Source organism: Habropoda laboriosa, unplaced genomic scaffold (genome assembly GCF_001263275.1).
Source record: "Habropoda laboriosa isolate 0110345459 unplaced genomic scaffold, ASM126327v1 scaffold297, whole genome shotgun sequence".
Lineage (NCBI taxonomy): Eukaryota > Metazoa > Arthropoda > Insecta > Hymenoptera > Apidae > Habropoda > Habropoda laboriosa.
This window is the reverse complement of record NW_017100406.1, coordinates 233,727-252,207: the sequence shown is the minus strand read 5'-3', so window position 1 is coordinate 252,207 and position 18,481 is coordinate 233,727. Positions and strand designations below refer to the sequence as shown.

Genomic DNA, 18,481 nt, shown 5'->3' with positions numbered 1-18,481 from the left:
CTTCGCGGAATCCATCTATATCGACCCGGTGAACCGTCAAGCCTACACGTTCGTATCCACCAGGGAACAAATAATTGAGCACGATGGAGCAAATGGAAATCGAAGTGATGATCCATCAGCGAACTAGCGAGACTCTCTTTTGTAAGGCTTTTGACTTCGCCGAAAGTGTGTAACAGCAGTGGACGCTCGGTTTCACAGACGAAAAGAGACACTTTTGAGTATTAACGCGTTTCAGCTTAGGACAAACGAAAGAAACGTCGGTGAAATGTGGGGATGTGAGGATAGACGGTTGGGAGTGTTGTATGGAACACGGGAGAAGAAACGTTGAGAAATTTGGAACTTACGAGGGAATATCTCCAAGTGATAATCACCGATTTTTATGAAACTTCGGTGTATGGTAGTTCTGGAAAAAATATTTGATACGTATTTTTTTATATTGGCGATCTTCCACAGTGAATGGGTGAAAATCGTTTGAATCACTTTGAGATCTTCTCACTTAGATCACTTTGGGATCTTCTTCCTTAGATCACTTCGGGATATTTCTGCCTAGATCACTTTGGGAACTTCTCACTTAGATCACTTTGGGATCCTCTCAGGTAGATCACTTTGGGATCTTCTCGCCTAGATCACTTCGGGATATTTCTGCCTAGATCAGTTTGAGAACTTCTCACTTAGATCACTTTGGGATCTTCTCCCTTAGATCACTTTGGGATCTTCCCCCTTAGATCACTTTGGAATCTTCCCACCTAGATCACTTTGGGATCTTCTCGCCTAGATCACTTTAGGATCTTCCTGCGTAGATCATTTTGGGATCTTCTCCCTTAGATCACTTTGGGATCTTCCCCCTTAGATCACTTTGGAATCTTCCCGCCTAGATCACTTTGGGATCTTTTCGCCTAGATCACTTTGGGATCTTCTCGCCTAGATCACTTCGAGATCTTCTCCCTTCACTTTGGGATCATCTCGCCTAGATCACTTTGGAATCTTCCCACCTAGATCACTTTGGGATCTTCTCGCCTAGATCACTTTGGAATCTTCCCGCCTAGATCACTTCGAGATCTTCTCCCTTCACTTTGGGATCATCTCGCCTAGATCACTTTGGAATCTTCTCGCCTAGATCACTTTAGGATCTTCCTGCGTAGATCATTTTGGGATCTTCTCCCTTAGATCAGTTTGGGATCTTCTCCCTTAGATCACTTCGAGATTTTCTCGCCTAGATCACTTCGCGATATTCTCGTTTAAATCACTTCGAGATCTTCTCTCGTTAGACTTTCCATATTTTAGACCCTCAAAAACCTTTCCCCCTTAAACTGACATTTTCTCACCTAGATCACTTCGAGATCTTCCCCCGTTAATCTTTCCATATTTTACACCCTCGCAAACCCTTCCCCCTCAAACTTACACTTTTTAACGATACAATTAAAACAACCAAGTTCAAATCCCTTGCACGAGCTAATTCCGTTGTCTCTTAATTTAATCATCGACGCTGATCGATCGCTCGAGTGGAGATGATATTATAAAGACGCCCATCTCCCTGAACAGTTGTAGCAGGTTTAGGAATTTCAACGATTAAGCCTCACAAAGAGGTACATTGTTACACAGAGATTGTACAAGCAGCTGAACATTATTCCCGGGCGTCGCGATAACCAGGTATATATCCTTAATCTCGCCTCGTTGACTTAGCATGAACTTCAAGAGCTTATGCTGATTAGCAAACATAGCCGAGTTTCGAGTATGCTAATCAAAATTAGGGGAACCCCGGCTGCTGTGTTGCCTCATGTCGAAGATTCGACTACCGTGCATAAATCACAATGATATATATAGAAGGTTTGTACACAGAGCTCGGCGTTGTCGACGTTAAACAATAAACAGATTAGTTAAAATAATTTCAAACCGTGATGCAGTTCTTTTTTTTCGGCGAGCTCGAACGGAGACAGAGATTAATCGTGAGTGGCTTAATTACCTCTGAAACGAGTAGTTAACCAAAACACAAGAGGGTAGGGGGAGAAAAAAAGCACACCCCCTCTGCTCGACGAGCTTAATTAACGCTTTAAGCGTGGCTCGCTGTGAGCGAACGCAAACAAACGTCAACACGTTGCTTTATTCAAACAACTTCGTTGCTCCTTTCCATTAATACAAGTTAATAAGGTCACAACGCCTTTCTTCGTTACACTCTTGTTCATCATGAAACACGAGATACTTGACGAGGAAGATTTAGGGGTCTGGGCGGAAGTTTATAGAGGAAGAACGTGATTAATACCTATTTCTTCGTTCAGCTACTTAGTTATTTTGCCAGAATTTTTGGAAATTTCGGAATTCTGCGATGCGCCAGCTTTGGAGAAAATGTGCAAGCTGGAAATTTCTGACTATTTTAATTATACTGTGAAAAAAGGGCCTGATTAATACCTATTTATCTATTTTTCCAGAATTTTTGTAAATTTGGTAACGTGCCAACTTTGGACAAAATGTGTAAACCAATCATTTTTGACTGTTTTAATTATACTATGAAAAGGGGCGTAATTAACACCTATTTCTTCGTTGAGCTGTTTTTCCAGAATTTTTGTAAATTTGTGAATTCTGTAACGTGCCAACTTTGGACAAAATATGTAAGCCAGTAATTTTTGACTGTTTTAATTACACTGTGAAAATACCAACTGCTAGAGGAAGAACGTAATTAACGAACTATGAAACTATTTATTTATCCTTCGAGAGTTCTACAAAATATTCCACTTAATTTAACCCCTTAAACTAATCCTCGAAAACGCACAATTTTGTTTAATTACTTTCCTTCACTTTCCATATTCCGCTATCCTTTCTACTCCACAGCAAAAACGTAAGTCAGAGCATTAGAAGTAAATGAGAAACTTACTTCCATAACCTAGAAATTGATCCTTTTCAGCACATCGAGGTGACAAAAATATGAGCCTTTAAAACGATAAAAACGTCGCAAACCAGTCATTCTTAACTATTCCAACACTGAAACACCCAGTCACACCTTAATATTTCCTTTCATTTACGCTATTCGGCATACCTAATGCCCCCCAATCGCGAACTGTTCAAACGTTCAAATATTTCATCGGTGACAGGGTGTTCAAGCGTTGGTTATTCAATCAGGTACTCGAAACAGGTACCCGTTAGCAGTAAGCGATATAACACGTAGGATACATAATCTTGGTAGAAATGTGATGGTGTTCGATCGGTGAACAATTCGGTGAAACTCGACTGTGTATCTGTTTTCAGATATCGCCGGTGGTTACCTGTGCTTTGTCGTGAGCATATTCGGGATCGGTGTGGTGACGGCGGTGATCGGGGACATCGCATCCTACTTCGGCTGCACTCTGGGAATCAAGGATTCCGTTACCGCGGTGGTTTTCGTCGCACTAGGCACCAGCATTCCCGGTAAGTTGAGCACGAGCTATTTCAACCGGTTAGACGAATTTTCTACATGACGTGGCGCAAACCGACTGGTGACAAGTCTCGAGAGAGAGACCTCCTTTCAATGATGACGAATTAAAGAGAGGGAGAGAGAAAGGTTAGCTGGTACAATTAGCGCTAATTACCAGCAGGTTATTTTGCGCGTAAAATCGGATCACTTCACCCTTTAACGATTGTTCATCCTTGGGAAAGTTCGAGGAAAAAGTTGGCGGAAGGTAGAGCTCACAAGTAGCACGGTACAGGATTACTTTGAAAATCTATTGTACAGGCTGGTCCACTTGTTACGAACTTTTAAATCGAGAACGATGGGGACTCGAGTAATTAGCGGAAACGAAGGTTACGCGGTTTGAGGATGTAGGTGTGTTTGATGATTATGGGGATAGGTCAAGGTTGGTGGAGTATTTCGAGGTTATCAAGGTTTTAGTTTACTATGCAAGAATGTAAAAGGTTCGACAAATTTGGATCACCGATTTAGCTGAAACTTTGCTTACCGGTAGATTTGGTTGTTACCATAGAACTCCTACATTAGTCACACACGTTGCATTCACCAAAATTCCTTCGGGCAGTTACAGCGAAAAGCCACTCAAGGGTAGTGCAATAAATCAGGTAAGAACCGGGCGCGTCACTCGAGACTGTACGAGGCACCGAGAGCCCGACGCTCGAGGATGCCCGTGGGTCGGAGTGCCACGCGTCTGGTTCATGTCTTCGACATCCTTCGATGCCCCAAAAAAGGGGCAATTGTCTAAACTTGGGTGGACTCGCTGTACTGTCCGGAAAATTCCCAAACTATCTATCCTTGTCTCGATCTTTCCTCCTCTAACCCATTTCCACCACCCCGAGGACAGGAGAGGGAAGCAGCTTAAAAAACCAACGCGCTTCCAGCGTGGACACTCCCCGAGGACAGGAGAGGGAAGCAGCTTAAAAAACCAACGCGCTTCCAGCGCGGACACTCAGTTGCATATCCTTGCATCAAGGAACGCCCCTGTACAGAAACCCATAGACAGTAGTCACTGTCGCAGCCCCTATCCCAGGTAAACTCCTTGAATGGACTGACCGAAACCGGGGGCCCTGAGGTACGGAAGGTACGTAACATGGTCACCCTGTGTATGAAAATTTAGCATTACAGAGGTAGATACTAGATAATTTTTCAGATATTTATCAATTAAAATTTCACCAATCCAAGATGAAACGCACTTTTTCTCCCGCTACAAACCACTCTGCCATTTTCCACGTTTACACGTGTAACAGGGAAACTTTAATAACCCTTTTGCATCCGGGATACCCCAAGATGTCTCGCGATCTGATTTAGACACCGACTCCTTTGGACAAAATATCTCTCGCCCCGGTGAGAATCTCCTCCGAAGTTGAAAGTCTCGTTAAAAATTCATTCTCCGGGTACCTTGCCCTAAGATAGGAAAGGGTTAACGACGAAAGCCCGCGGAAGGCTGTCAGAAGTATTGAAACGGCGCATTTGTCAAACTTGTCAGATCGGAGTCGCTCTTCTTCCAGCGGTTTCTTGTCCGGAATCTCCAAGGTGGTTCGAAATGGAAACGACACCGGCCGGATACGTAGCAACCGCGTGATAAATCTTGCAGGAGATCGCGTCACATTCGAGAATGTGTTCAGCCGTGTGCCGTGGTCGAGATGCAGGTTTTCCTGGTGGTCTCTCCTTTCTTCAGACCACGGTAGACGTTTACCGGTGACGTTTAATGCGAGAGGGAGAAAAGAGTCACATACTTCGGAGCTTCGTAGGGAGACATCCGAAGTCTGAAAGTTAAGCAGCCGACGCTACGGCGACTCGGGCTGGTTCAATTTTTATGAATTTCTGCCATGTTTGGCTATTTGTCTTTCTTAGGATTTCTGTGTTGATCTCGATGCTGTTTTGGATATTCTTGGATAAGAATGTTAGGTTGTACCACGTGAAATTGCTGAGGAACTGACGATCAAGTGTGATTAGTACACTCTTGTTACCTTTGTTTTTAACTGTTTTGTGTAAGCAAACGATATCGTGTCTGTGCCAGTGAAAAGGTGAAAAGCCAGTCACTTTTATAAAATTAGAATAGGTCAGTTGGTGCCCCCTTGGTGAAAAGTTATTAATACTAAAATACAAAAATTGCACATTTTGATTAAATAAAAATAATTAGTTTTGAACACATGCACGTAGTTATTATTTCGATCTACAAAGACAGATCTCGTTGATCTATGAAAACAGCAATTTCACGTGGTTCCTAGCCTAAACTACTAGGTTAGGAATACAATTAGACGATAGAATTTTATTCTATTTTAATGAAATAAATTCTTATTCGTAAATTAATTATTATATACGTGGCACAGCGTGAAAACGATGGAAGTAAAGAAAGAAAGTTTCTCTCCGCAGAACCCTAACCTGAAAATGTCTACATTTAGAGTCACTCCTCCCAGAAGCAACCTAATTCGTAATAATCCAGATATTCGCAGGAAACGTTGATATTAACAAGCGGGCTCGAATAATTTTTTTTAACGAAATATTATAATATTAATTCCTTGGCCCGTTTACCCCGGGCGAAATACCGTCTCTATTCATCAGGATGCCGGGCTATTCAGCCCCGAACGCATTTATTCCAGCGGCGCACGTATGGAAGAGGAGGCCTCTTGCAGGAATTTGTAACGGCGCGGTCAAGACGCGCTTTTTCAGGAAACGAGCTTTTGAGGAAATCAAGTATCACCTTATTGTGCGAAGGAAGAGAGCGAAGCCGCGATAAGTAGGCCTCTTTTCACTGCCTTTCAGACCCTTCCCTTCGCGATTTCTCTCTTCCTCCCCCTTTTTTTCTCCTTTTTTCAAGGCTCGTTTGTTCGGTGGAAAAGGCCTGTGCATAAAATTTCTTCCACAAGAGTGGAGATTCTTTTTTAACAAGCCCCCGCGTGTAGCGCGTGTGCGAGGTATCCGTCTTTTGCATAACTATAAATTTAGCCCGGTGAATAAACGCGATCCAGGTGACGTGCCTCTGTGAAGGTAACGCGCGAGGATTGCCCCGATGAATATCGATAGAAAATTCCACCTCTGATGAACGTGGATAAAACGTCATATCGTTTTGATATATGCTAATAACAAATGTCCAGGGTGCAATTGTCAAATCCAATACGCGCGGTTCTAAATCAATAAAGGGAAATAACGTCGAGGAGGTGTAATGCCAGTTTCACGCTGATAAATCCGTCACACTTGATTCGCACGAATCTGTTCGGTGTCCTTTTTCACAAATTTCGACGTTCCTCTGTGGAAAATCCAGCACAATTTTAAGTCCACTCTTTTGGATCACCTTTCTGTATTTATCAGGTAACCCACGAATTCTCTCTCCCAAAAAATACGGCGATTTTTAGTCGATGACACTGTTGGGTAGGTGAACATTTGGTCTATGACTGCCAGTACAAGAATTGTGTTTTCTAGATTTTGGGGTTACACTCATAGCGTATCTATTTTAACCCTTTGGACTCCTTTGTCGAGTGTGACTCGACACCAGCTTTATTCACAGGTATGAATGAAGTAATTTTTAAATTGCCAGTTTGAATATGTATTATATTTTGCAATATTTTTTTTACCTGGATGAGCAATAGGTACACATACGTGTATATATGACCCTTAATGCTATTTTCGATATAATGTGGCGACCGTCACGGGGGACCTAAGTACGCACCTAGGCCTGGCAACTCTTGGCCCTCGAGGCGAAGAGTCGAGAGATGTTTTCCAAACATCTCTGGGTTTCTTCGTCCTCGAGGACAAGAATATCGCCTCGGCAATGTAGGCCCGCGCCCCACTTCCTGGGACTTTCCCAGGGAAAAAGGGGCTGCTTAAGGGAGCCCCGAAAAAGGCACGAGGCTTTTTGTCGTAGACCTTCTTTAAAAATAGCTTAAGCGTTATCTGATTTAAATAAATATATTTTTGTTAAGCAACCTTGGTGTAATAATTACTTTTACACCACGTCACTTCTAAAATAATTAGTAAACAAAATTGCTTAAATTCGTTCCTATCAACCAAATGTCCCTTCAAGTGCATCTCAAATAAATTTCTTAAAATAGTAGGGAGTTATAGAAAAGAAAATTTTAAAAAAATTTAGAGTTCAAAGGGTTAAAGGGGAAAGATGCGGATGACGAAGTCCTTCCTAATCAAGGATTAAAACAGCCTCTCAATGGTCGAACGTTAAATAATTACCAAACGCGTAGTCATCCGACAATATCGTCAAGATTTTATGAAAAAAGGCACCGAATTAATTTCTACATCTAACAATCCTAAATTTCCTTTCATCAAAAATACGTATCTTCGAGTCTGTCTCTCTTATCTTTGTACCCTAACGAAGAAAGCAAAGGAAACATCGCGAGAGTGTTCAAACGGATAATTGCGGCAGCCAGGCCAGCGATGGAGGACGAAATTCGAACGTAGACTCTGTAAAATCTGCAGGAACCGATTTATCGCGATAATCATAGGCATATAGCGACAGTGGTCTGTTGACGTGCAATACGCAAACGCGCAGAGACCAGTGATAAACGCGTTTGCACACGGTTGCTCGTGGTTTTCACGCGACAATGCGTTTCCAGGACGATTCTATCCGTTTCCGTGTGACACCCGGCTTTACACTGCGAAAACAAACCGACACCGGAGACGCTTATTCTCGTCGACGGATCCGTGAAATTCCACCGCTATATCTCTTAATTCCGACACATGCAGAAAATAGATTCGCTGTCTAACAAATATCGTCGTTTATCATCGACGTTTATCATCGGCTCTACGCGCGCTCTGATTGGCCAGTGTTTTTCCTTAATAATTCAAAAACGAAGCTTCAACAAATATTTTGGTAAAGGAAAAAGTTGTTCAGAGTCACCCCAGCAACCCCCCATTTCCGGGTGTTCGAGGAGTTATGTGACACCCTGTATACGAAAGACGTACAAATATTCTGCATTTTTCTTACCCTAACACCTTGTTTTATTTTTTTACTTCGGTCAACGAGCACAACGATGCGCGACAGCCAGTCGCAACGACTGACACGCGGATATCGATGGCTCCGCGGGAAAGCGAGCCGCAGTCAAAGGGTTAATGGAAATTACAGGTGAAATCGCGAGCGTTTAACGCGAATTTATCAAGGGAAATCGCGACAGCGAACAGAGTTCCCCGTATTCATCCAGGATTTCAGAGGTTGCTATATGTATAAGGTGGCCGGGTAATATGCGGCGGAGCCAGAGTCTGGTCGAGCCTGGTGATAATTTATTGCTCCTAGCCTTTGTGAGCTCGAACAATGCTCGTTCTTCGAGGTCGTGCCGCCCCCTTTCCCCGATCCTAACCTCCTGCGCTGATAGACGGGACGAACCTCGTGACATTATCACGCGAGAACTGTCCGTGAAACGCCTCTGAAAGACGTCTGTCCAAGCCTATAGAGCAAACTTATCCAGGCAAATATCACCATTTCGTAATTATTAGGCGTAGAAATAAGTTGTAGAGTAAAAATTTTATTTAAGAAAAGATACAAAATGTTAAGCCACTTTCCTGGCAAGTTACGAATCCTTACACAATGACATCTCGGTGGCTTCGACGCAACGTACTCGTCTAGGCATTTTCCGAACGTCTTCGAGAGTTGTGGGCAAAAATTCGGAGTGCAAAGGGTTAAGGAATTCGTAATACAGGATTCCCTTCATATGCAATCGACTGAAATTCGTCGGAAAAAACTTATCTCTACACCTAATACATACTTTCTCTCTTTTTGTTTTTTCTTTTTATGCACTGGAAGTTTCGAAGGGTGGCGAAAAATTGGAGAGAGAGAGAGAAATTCTGTTAGAGTGGATAGAGACTCGAATTTCACTTTCCAGCTCGTTTCGTTACGAAACGTGAACAATTTCACTCGTTGGTTCATTGGGGGAATAATCGTCGAGCGTTCAGCGCGATGACGGTTATTAAAAGCTCGGGGAAAAATATCGATAATTCGGACTCGTTCCCATTTTCGACATCTTTTATTTAGCCGTCGAATTTATAGTCGTCCTTGATCGGCCGCTACCATTTACCGAATCAAGCTGGATGGGAATCGAGGTTATTCGATTTCGTATGCGAGGACGAGTGAGTGGGTTTAATGCATGTGGGGAATTCAGGGGGGAGGGATTCAATAGAATGAATGAGTTTGTACATATACCGAGGGAAGGGTATAATAAGATAGGGTAATTTTAGGTAGTGCGTAAGGACAGGGACGAATAAGCACGCGGTGACATTTCGCGAATGTATATATATATATTATATCTAGCGTCACAAACTGCGCCTAACCCTCCCTGGAAGGCGGCCACCCAGAGTCCCACTGCGTACCGACTTGGGGGCGACTGCCATAGCTGGTCCCAAGCCCAGTTGAGAGAAGTAGATGGGCCTAAGCTAACTTAACCTTATTGCCACCGGCCACCCAATGTCGTAAGACGGATTCCCTGCACCCGGGCTGAGGCACTCCAACTCGGCGGTGGTTTCGGACCCTAAAAAAAAAAGGTTATTCGATTTCATGCAACCTGGAGGAAGTATGGAAACGAATCGAACCATTCGCAAACTTCGATCGATCGTTTGTCCAGGGTGAAGGAACAAGCCTTTCGTGTTTCCATTACCTATCGCATCCTGGCGAAGCATTAAGACGAACGCTGCTATGGTTGCCCCATTTCCTGCCGGATTAACACGTTCGCGAACATTGACGAAGCAGCGTTCGCTATTTTCAGTGTTATTTTTGCTTACCGTAGGGATACCTGTATTTTTGTGTACGCAATGCAACGCAAATTTTGCATTTTTTATAACGTATTGCATGTAAATAACAGAGAGCTATCGTAGAAATTGGTACACAAACTTTGCTTGCAAATAAAAAATTTTCATTTCGCTCTCCTGCAAAATTTCGCGTTTTCAACTTGCAACAATTTTCTCTCGAGACTGAGATACGGGAACGTGTTAGGAACTTATCTTTTGCATTCTTTATAAAATGGTACTCCTCGAGGAGTGATAAATCGATAATAAATTCGAAATCTACGCAACGCGACGCAAATTTTGCATTTTTTACAATGCATTGCATGTAGATAACAGTGATCTATCGTAGAAATTGGTACACAAACGTTGCTTGCAAATAAAAAATTTCAGGTTTTCAACTTGCAACAATTTTCTCTCGAAAGTGAGTTTTCTCTCATTTATAAAATGGTACTCCTCGAGGAGTGATAAATCGATAATAAATTCGAAGGATCCTCTGTAATCTCGTTTCGCAAGGATTTCCTAAATTCCACCACAGTTCCATCGTTCGAAACCAACGACCCACCCGTTACATTATTGAATCCATAACGCAGCTTCCGAATAGTCCATCTTCTAACGAATTTATCGAGTAAAACACAGAAAACTAAAGCGCAGTCTGTAATCTGTAGCAGAATTAAAGCCTGACAATTGCTACTTGATCCACGAGAGCGTTGGAAAATTTATCGACGGACGTCGTCCGAAGAGCGTTACTCCATCGCCGGGAGGATGTTTCGCGAGCAGACGGAGTGCCCGACGTCTCCTCGTGCACGGGGACAATAAGGGAGAATGCGGGAAGGGAGATTCGAAGACTGTGGTTGGATCTTGGCTCTGAACGAGGAGCGTAGCCGCGGCATAAATATTGATGAGATTGTGCCGGCGAGGAAGTTTGCCGGCGCTCCTAAAAGTACGGAGACGCGTCGCGCGGAAAGCCAATAGTTACCCGAATAATCTCCCGGCCACTGTGAATTATACAAATTTCCTCTCGATATCGAATCGCGGAAACGTAGCGCGCCGGAATCACCCTGCAATTGATTCCAATGGCCGCCGTGCAATCTGCACGGAGCAAAACACTGGCTGTCCACGTGAATATCCCTGTTATTTCATTTCTCATCCTTTTTGTTTCCATTCCACCTTCTCTATGGAGAGAATCTTTCGGCTCGTATAGGTATCGTAACGCTAAGTTTATTTCCCGATACAGCAATTAGTTGTAGGTTAGGTTAGAGTTGCCTTCGGAATTTCGAATTAGGTTAGCTTGTACGAAGATGCTCGAGGATTATACGAAGTTAGATTCGCTCTAAGAACAAGGTAAATTCTCTGTCTTCCGAAGCGTTCCGAAGCGATAGCTGAGAAATATAGTTGTTGGCGAAATTAAGAAAGTCACGTAAGGACATATTGAAGAGTTAAAGGTGGTACAGAGAATTTTAATTTAGAGGATATCGTTGGAGCAAGTCACGAAGTATGCAAATTGGCCCGATCATTGCTCGCAGCCACGATAACCCTGTATATCGCCTCCATTAAAGTTACCAAATCGTAAGTGGCCAGGTCGTATCGCCGAGCAAGAGATGCTTTTAATTAACGAAGAAACAACTTGCAGAACCACTTCTCCATCTCTGGTCGTATCGAAAATCTACTGTATTTAATTCCCGGAAAAACTCTGGTGAACACTTGCGAACCTGTATGAAAAGTCGACCGAAATCGGGATACGATCGTCGATAGTTGGTCTCGACCAGCCGATATTCAGACGCGAATAATTGCAGTCGTTTACGGTGTATCGGATGCGTGAAAGTGTCCACGACTGGAAAACTGCCGGCGTGGCAGTTAGATACCGAAATGAATCCGTGCACACGCGGCTAGATTTAATCCGCGGGTATACACATATACAGGGTGGTCCACGCAACGTGTGCACCGTTATAACTTCCAAAATATGCGTTGCACGAAAGAATGTTATATCTGACAGATAAGGTTGATTCTCCAACTTGATATTACGTGAAGAAAATTTTCAAGTAATAAAGTGAAATTACTCGTTAGCTATTAGGTTTAGGGCTAATAACGGTCAATACTTTTTTACTTACAATTCGATACTCTACCATATTTTGGTATAAAAAATATAGTATTCTGTTTAAAAAAACAAAGTTGACCTTCAAATCTCCGAAACGCCTCCACCTGTAAAAAAAAAATTAACGCACTACATAGTGTACCCTTTTAAACTATGTAACTTTTGTATATAACATTCTTTCGTGCAACGCATATTTTGGAAGTTATAACGGTGCACACGTTGCGTAGACCACCCTGTATATATTCACGTCAGCTGGTTGGAAACATCCATGTGCACGATGTCCTCGTAGCGATAGAACCGACGGAACGACCATTGACAAGAACTGAGGAAAGTAGCCGCGACACATGTGGGGAAACAGTCCCGATTAAACGACGGAGCTTGCTGGCAAATCCGCTTTTGGATAGCGTACGCTTTGCATAACTCTCTAAGTGGTCCCAGCTTTCGAGACGTTGATGGAAACGATTCAGGAGATGCATTTCTAGAGGTAGCTGCGCGACACGATGGTACGTTGATCCTGGGAGATCTTAGGCTTCTCTTTTGGACTCACTTCAATTTTTTTCCTGTTTTTTTTAAGTGGTCATTGAAGGAAATCTCGATGAACTGTCTTTGTTTAACCCTCATCCGTCCCTCAGTTTCGCATCTTAATAGGTCCCTCGGTGTTAATTTGGCATAATGGTAAAAAGTCAGTTAAGTGTAAAGATAAATAATTCATTTTCTAAATTCTTTTATTAAATACAGACAATTTTTTCTACAAATAGCGGAATAATACAATTTTTTGGCGGAAAAATGTGTCGAATTGACACGAGGGACGGACGAGGGTGAACAGTTTTATAGATTTGAAGGGAAAATAAATTTGCATGGAGACTATTGGTAATTTAATTTTCTTCAGTCGCAGCGAGATTGGCACTTACGATTTTATACGAAAAATTGAAACAAATTGTTCCAACACTTGCAGCGTTTACTGGAGTATTAAGTTTGGGACTTGCGTTAATTTTAATTTTGAATTTCCCAATTTATTGTTAATATCTGAATTAATTTGGCGCTCGATTATTGTGCATCGAGTAATTCCCGATCTTAATGCACCGCTCGCCGAGCAAATTACACTGGACGCGAATGTGTCGGGTTTATGGAAACATTTATCGCAATTTCTAACCTCTACCAACAACGTCCACGTTACTGTCACGTAACGAACCAATGAAGCAAATTACGATTTCGCTACCGTAGGTTATTATTCCATGCGGCCCGTCGTTAGATCGGCGCATCAACCCGGCTTTACATCGAGGTAAAGCGAGCCCGTAAACATAAACTGCAAACTACTATGGACGACGTGTCCAAGCTAGGCGAAGGTGTTGCCGCAAATCGCGGTTCACCGCAGGCTTTAGTGCTTTCGCCTTCAGACATTGCACACGTCCCTCTCCAACCCTATCCTCCTCGATCTCTCTCCCTTCGAGAAAAAAAAAGGGAGAGAAAACCATTTACGTATGTGTTTTCGTGGAAAATGAGACGATTTGCTCGAGCTAATCGATAAAGCAAACAGCCAGTTGAAAGAGATAACGAAAAGAAAACAGAGGCGAAGGAAGGAAGGTAGGGGGGAAATGAAAATCTGAGAATGTGATTTTATTGCAGACACGTTCGCGAGCAAGGTGGCCGCCTGCCAGGACAAGTACGCCGACGCGAGTGTGGGCAACGTGACCGGAAGTAACGCGGTGAACGTCTTCCTGGGGATCGGCATCGCGTGGAGCATCGCCGCCGTTTACCATGCCTGCCGCGGTGAACAGTTTTTAGTGGAGCCTGGCAAGTCAGTATCGATTCACCCTCACCTTTCGATATCCTATATACACCGACTCACCGCCGATATTCGGACACCCTTTGGAACGCTGTAAATTTTTGTAAATTCGAATTTTTGTGCGTGGGAGCAGTAACCGATTTCAGTGAAATTTTCAGATACATAATTGGCGTAAATGTAGGAAACGTGTGCTTTAAGTTCAGACAAAGTCAGATAAATTAAATAAAATTCGTTAAATTAAATTAGAATCGGATGAAAAGGTTGCAAACAGTGTCGTTTACAATTTTCTTCGTGATTCCCACGAATTGCAATTTTTTCCAAATGTTTTTCGTACACTCCATCTGCTCTTCGTTCAAAATAAGAATAACCTCGTTTCGCGCCCCCACTTAACCGCCTACGCTTTTCTCCGTCTTACCCTCTGCCACGCTCTCTGTCTACCCGCAGAACGGACGAGAATCGGTCCGAGAGCGAGGTTACTCTTATTTTGAACGAACAGTAGTATACTAATCCTTTTGGTCCAATTTTAAAAATGTTACACTGCTCTGAAGAGTGTCCGAGTATTAGCGAGAGTCGCTGTGCACACACCAGCCGTTCGTGAATGTTAGGACACCCGTTGTGTTCTTAAGAATCTATTAGTTCGTCTCGTAAGTTCGTCGCGAATTTTATAATTTAGATTAATATTTCCAAGTGACCTTTAAAAAAACGCAAGTGCCTTCAAATTTAACAACTTTTTCCAATTTTTATTTTAGTAAGACAATTATGTCTTCGTTATAAAATTTCCTTACATTTTCTCTTCGTTTTCGAACTTAAGGAATGACCTAATATTATACGATTTAACCCTTCACTACGGAATAATTTCTTAACGACCGTTCAGGCTCGCTTCACGTTCGGTAAGTGTCCTAATATTTGCGAACGAAAGTGTACAGGCTGTTTCAAAAGAGAAATCCTCTTGAAAATATAGACGATACTAAGACAGCAAAAATTTATCCGTCGCCTGAAGAAGGATTTGCTTGCTTAGGAGATCTCCTAGATCGATTTTCAAACAGGTTGCACACCGATTCAATTCAATCATAACTTCCACCGTAAGATAAAGAGATAAAGCTGTTGTCGCGTAGGCTCGATCCCCCTAAGTCTACTCCACAAAGAGCCCGCGGAAAGTTTCTTCTCGGAAACGTCGCGTCGTTGAAAACTCGGATGAGCAGATCGACGCTTTTTCTCAACCCTTTCCACACAGAGAGGATAGAGATAAAGACGTACCACGCTTCGTGGGATTGAACTAACTTTATCCTAACTTCCTCGCGAACTTTCCGAAACAATCGCTTCTCCTCCGAGCGTAAAATTTTTCCAAACTCCTTAATTGCGATATTTTTTTTCAAATCTCTTTGTCCCTTTAACCCCTTAACCCGCAACAACGCGTCAGACTCGTGGCAGAGGTTCTGGTCAAGATACGACGAAAATAGCGAGATCGGTGAAAGTGGGGAATTTGTTCTTACATTTGTCATATTGCTCGTCTGAAACTGGTGAACAAACTTGGGCGGGTATTAAAGGGTTAACTTATCGAACGAGCCTCCTGTAATACCAGACACATCTCCGAGCAAACATCCGCGGAGTCGTAAAAAAGTATCGCTGGAACCGGGATGAAATGAATCTCGATTCTGGGAATGTCGGAGTGCGTTGACCAAGTGAACGACCGTTGTAAACGGGACTTAAAGTGCGCGACACTCGTCCTTGCACAACGTAGATCCATCGAGGGTAGAAAAAAGTAGTACAAAGGGTGGGCGACGTGAAATGAAACAATATCAGGTGAAACAGAAGGACGTAACTTGGATAACGCTACCGTCGTTTCCCATTTACGATCGCGAACCCTGCGGAGAGACGTTGGGAAGGAATTTTTCGGTTAGAACGAGATTGGAAACACGAAGGAAACTTGGCCAATGCCTCTCTCTCCTCGTCAATTTGAACGTAGCTGTGAAACGTGACCACCAACCGGTTCACGGTGTTCTACACTATGTGTCCCGTTCTAGAGAATTGTTATCCGTGACGTATCGTCAGGAATATTGTGTACGAATGCAATACGCGAGTGTACGGGATATTTCCGAGACGTCAAATATCGAAACGTGAGCGACAGTCGGCTCTCTGTAAAGACTCGACCAGGCATAAATTCGCCTATATCGGGGGATGGTTCGATCTGTTTTTTCAGGGAACCGTAATGGCCGTCCAATCGATCATCCATCCGTACAACTTCGCTACTATAGATGTCATTTATTCAACATTCTATACCTCTCTTCGTATTACTTTTTCCCCTCTCTCTCTCTCTCTCTCTGTGTTTCACGAAATAAATTTAGTTGTCTCAGTTAATGGATATTTCTCGCTGAATCTCGCTTATCACGGTAGATCGCGGGATTACATTGTGTGAAAAGTTGGAGAATCCACAGAGACCGACGCGGTTCGATGATAAATATTTACACAGTTGAGACTGCGCCGCGGTTCGATCGTCGTGCAAGCCGTTGCTCAACTGTAATCAGCCGTTTCCTATGCAAGACGCCGCCGGATGCGTTTCCACAGCATGCTCAATTTTCTTCCTTTGCCAGAGCTATGCTTCTTGACACTTACTTAGCTTCTCCGTTCTCGTATGAATTTCAACGCAGACGAGAACGCGTCGGCCGCCTAACACCACCTACGCGAGAACCTAAATCCAGCCCCGCGTTCGCGTAAATATTTCACGGTGCACGTGTGTAACGTGGAATTGTCTATGGTAATGCAGGAATAATTGGTGACTTTTTAACACGTCGAAGGGAAGAATGAATCCGTTGAGCTCTGTAAATAATTGATTTTCCGTGGAAATTGTTCCGATATATAAGTGTAGATCGGGAGGAAGGCCATAAATCATGTGAATGGCGACAGATGCGCCGGTGGACAAGGGACACCGAAGGATCGTAGTTGCACAATGTGTGCACAGATGGCGTGGTGATGTTCTCGATCGTTTTTGCGCGCGCGTATCGATCGATTCGAGCTTTGCATCCATTATCCGAGATACATGGCTCTCGATACCGTATGCCGGACGAAAAAGCGATATGATTCATTGTATTGGGTTTAGTCATGAGTAATAGTGTCGTTTCTTTTTAAAGACACCCTGTATAATATTCGGGCCGTTCGATGAATAATTTCAAGGAGAAATGTTTCAATTGTCGAGGAGAATTTTTTTTCTTCATTCCAAACAATGTTTGCGTTCAAATATAACGCTTCAAGCAATGTTGCACTGAAACGTAACGCGTACAACAATGTTTTGCGTTCGAAATAGTGCTCCCATCGATGTTGCATTCGCGAATAGAGACTGCAACAATGTGTGCATTCAAGTTTCAAAGATGAACAGTGAAATAAAAGTATGTTGCTACTCTTTTCCTGCCACTGCAACCGTGTCCCGCATCTCGATCAATTTGCAACCTCAACTCATACATTCTCAACATATTTCTCCACCCCTATAGATAACCCTATAAATAAGTTAATAAAGTAGAAAACAAATTTTCTGTTGCAACAGCTTGGCCTTCTGCGTGACGTTATTCTGCACGGAAGCCTGTCTGGTGATCTTGGTTTTGCTACTGAGGCGGACGAAGAGCATCGGCGGCGAATTAGGCGGCCCTTTCGTGCCGAAACTGGTCACATCGCTGATCCTTTTTTTCCTCTGGGTGTTCTACCTCATTATGTCGATCCTCGAGGCCTACGGCTATATCGAGGGCTTCTAAGGGAGTCCGCTCGACGGCAAACGTCGGCCTACACCCGCTGCGCGTATCTTATACTCTCTTACGTCCGCCAAGGCGTGTGCTCAACGAAACGTTCTCTCGGCAAGTATAACACACAGACATGCACACACAGACATCTGCTTTTGTTCTATTAATGAAAGCAGACGACGGATAGTGGTCTATTTTTGTACTACGGGTTTTCTTTTGCACGCACGAAAGAGACGAGGCACGTGCCTGTCCGTGCTACGAGGTACTCCGCAGGTTAGCGTGACAAAGTGGATTGCGGGGAAAAAAGGTTGACGTTTGTTCTATTCGTTATACATTCGTGAGAATGATATTAATGGATAGTTGATGTTCTCCCGATGAAAACGAGCCCAAACACGACCTGATTCTGTAACCCCGATTCGAAACTCGAAGGACACCCTGTATATTGTTTATTGCGGAAAATAACACGAATTTGGCCGTGTTTGGACTCATTTTCCTCGGAAAAACTTGAACTGTTCGTTAATAACACTCGTATGGACGTATAACGAACGGTATGAAAATTATGGTCATCAAAATCTGGGATAAAAATGTTACACTAACTGGTGGACTGCTGCACCGTGAAAATTGGTCCTGCGGACGTCGAAAAAATTTAATCGTCGTCGTGATCGTGTTGTTCGAAGCCTAGAAAAAGCTCTCAGATAAAGCATGAAATGCGT

General features: G+C 43.2%; 1 protein-coding gene across 4 annotated transcripts in view; it reads left to right on the top strand.

Annotated features, from left to right (window-relative positions):
• The window catches only part of LOC108575426 (sodium/calcium exchanger 3), a 163,040-nt gene extending 145,186 nt beyond the window's left edge, over positions 1 to 17,854 (top strand). For all 4 annotated transcript variants that reach the window (XM_017938214.1, XM_017938212.1, XM_017938211.1 and 1 more), the window contains 3 exons: positions 3,241 to 3,399; positions 13,881 to 14,052; positions 17,579 to 17,854. In XM_017938214.1, the coding sequence (XP_017793703.1) occupies positions 3,241 to 3,399; positions 13,881 to 14,052; positions 17,579 to 17,783 (536 nt within the window). In that variant the 3' untranslated portion in view covers positions 17,784 to 17,854. The remainder of the gene's footprint in view (positions 1 to 3,240; positions 3,400 to 13,880; positions 14,053 to 17,578) is intronic.
• Positions 17,855 to 18,481: the final 627 nt, after the last annotated feature.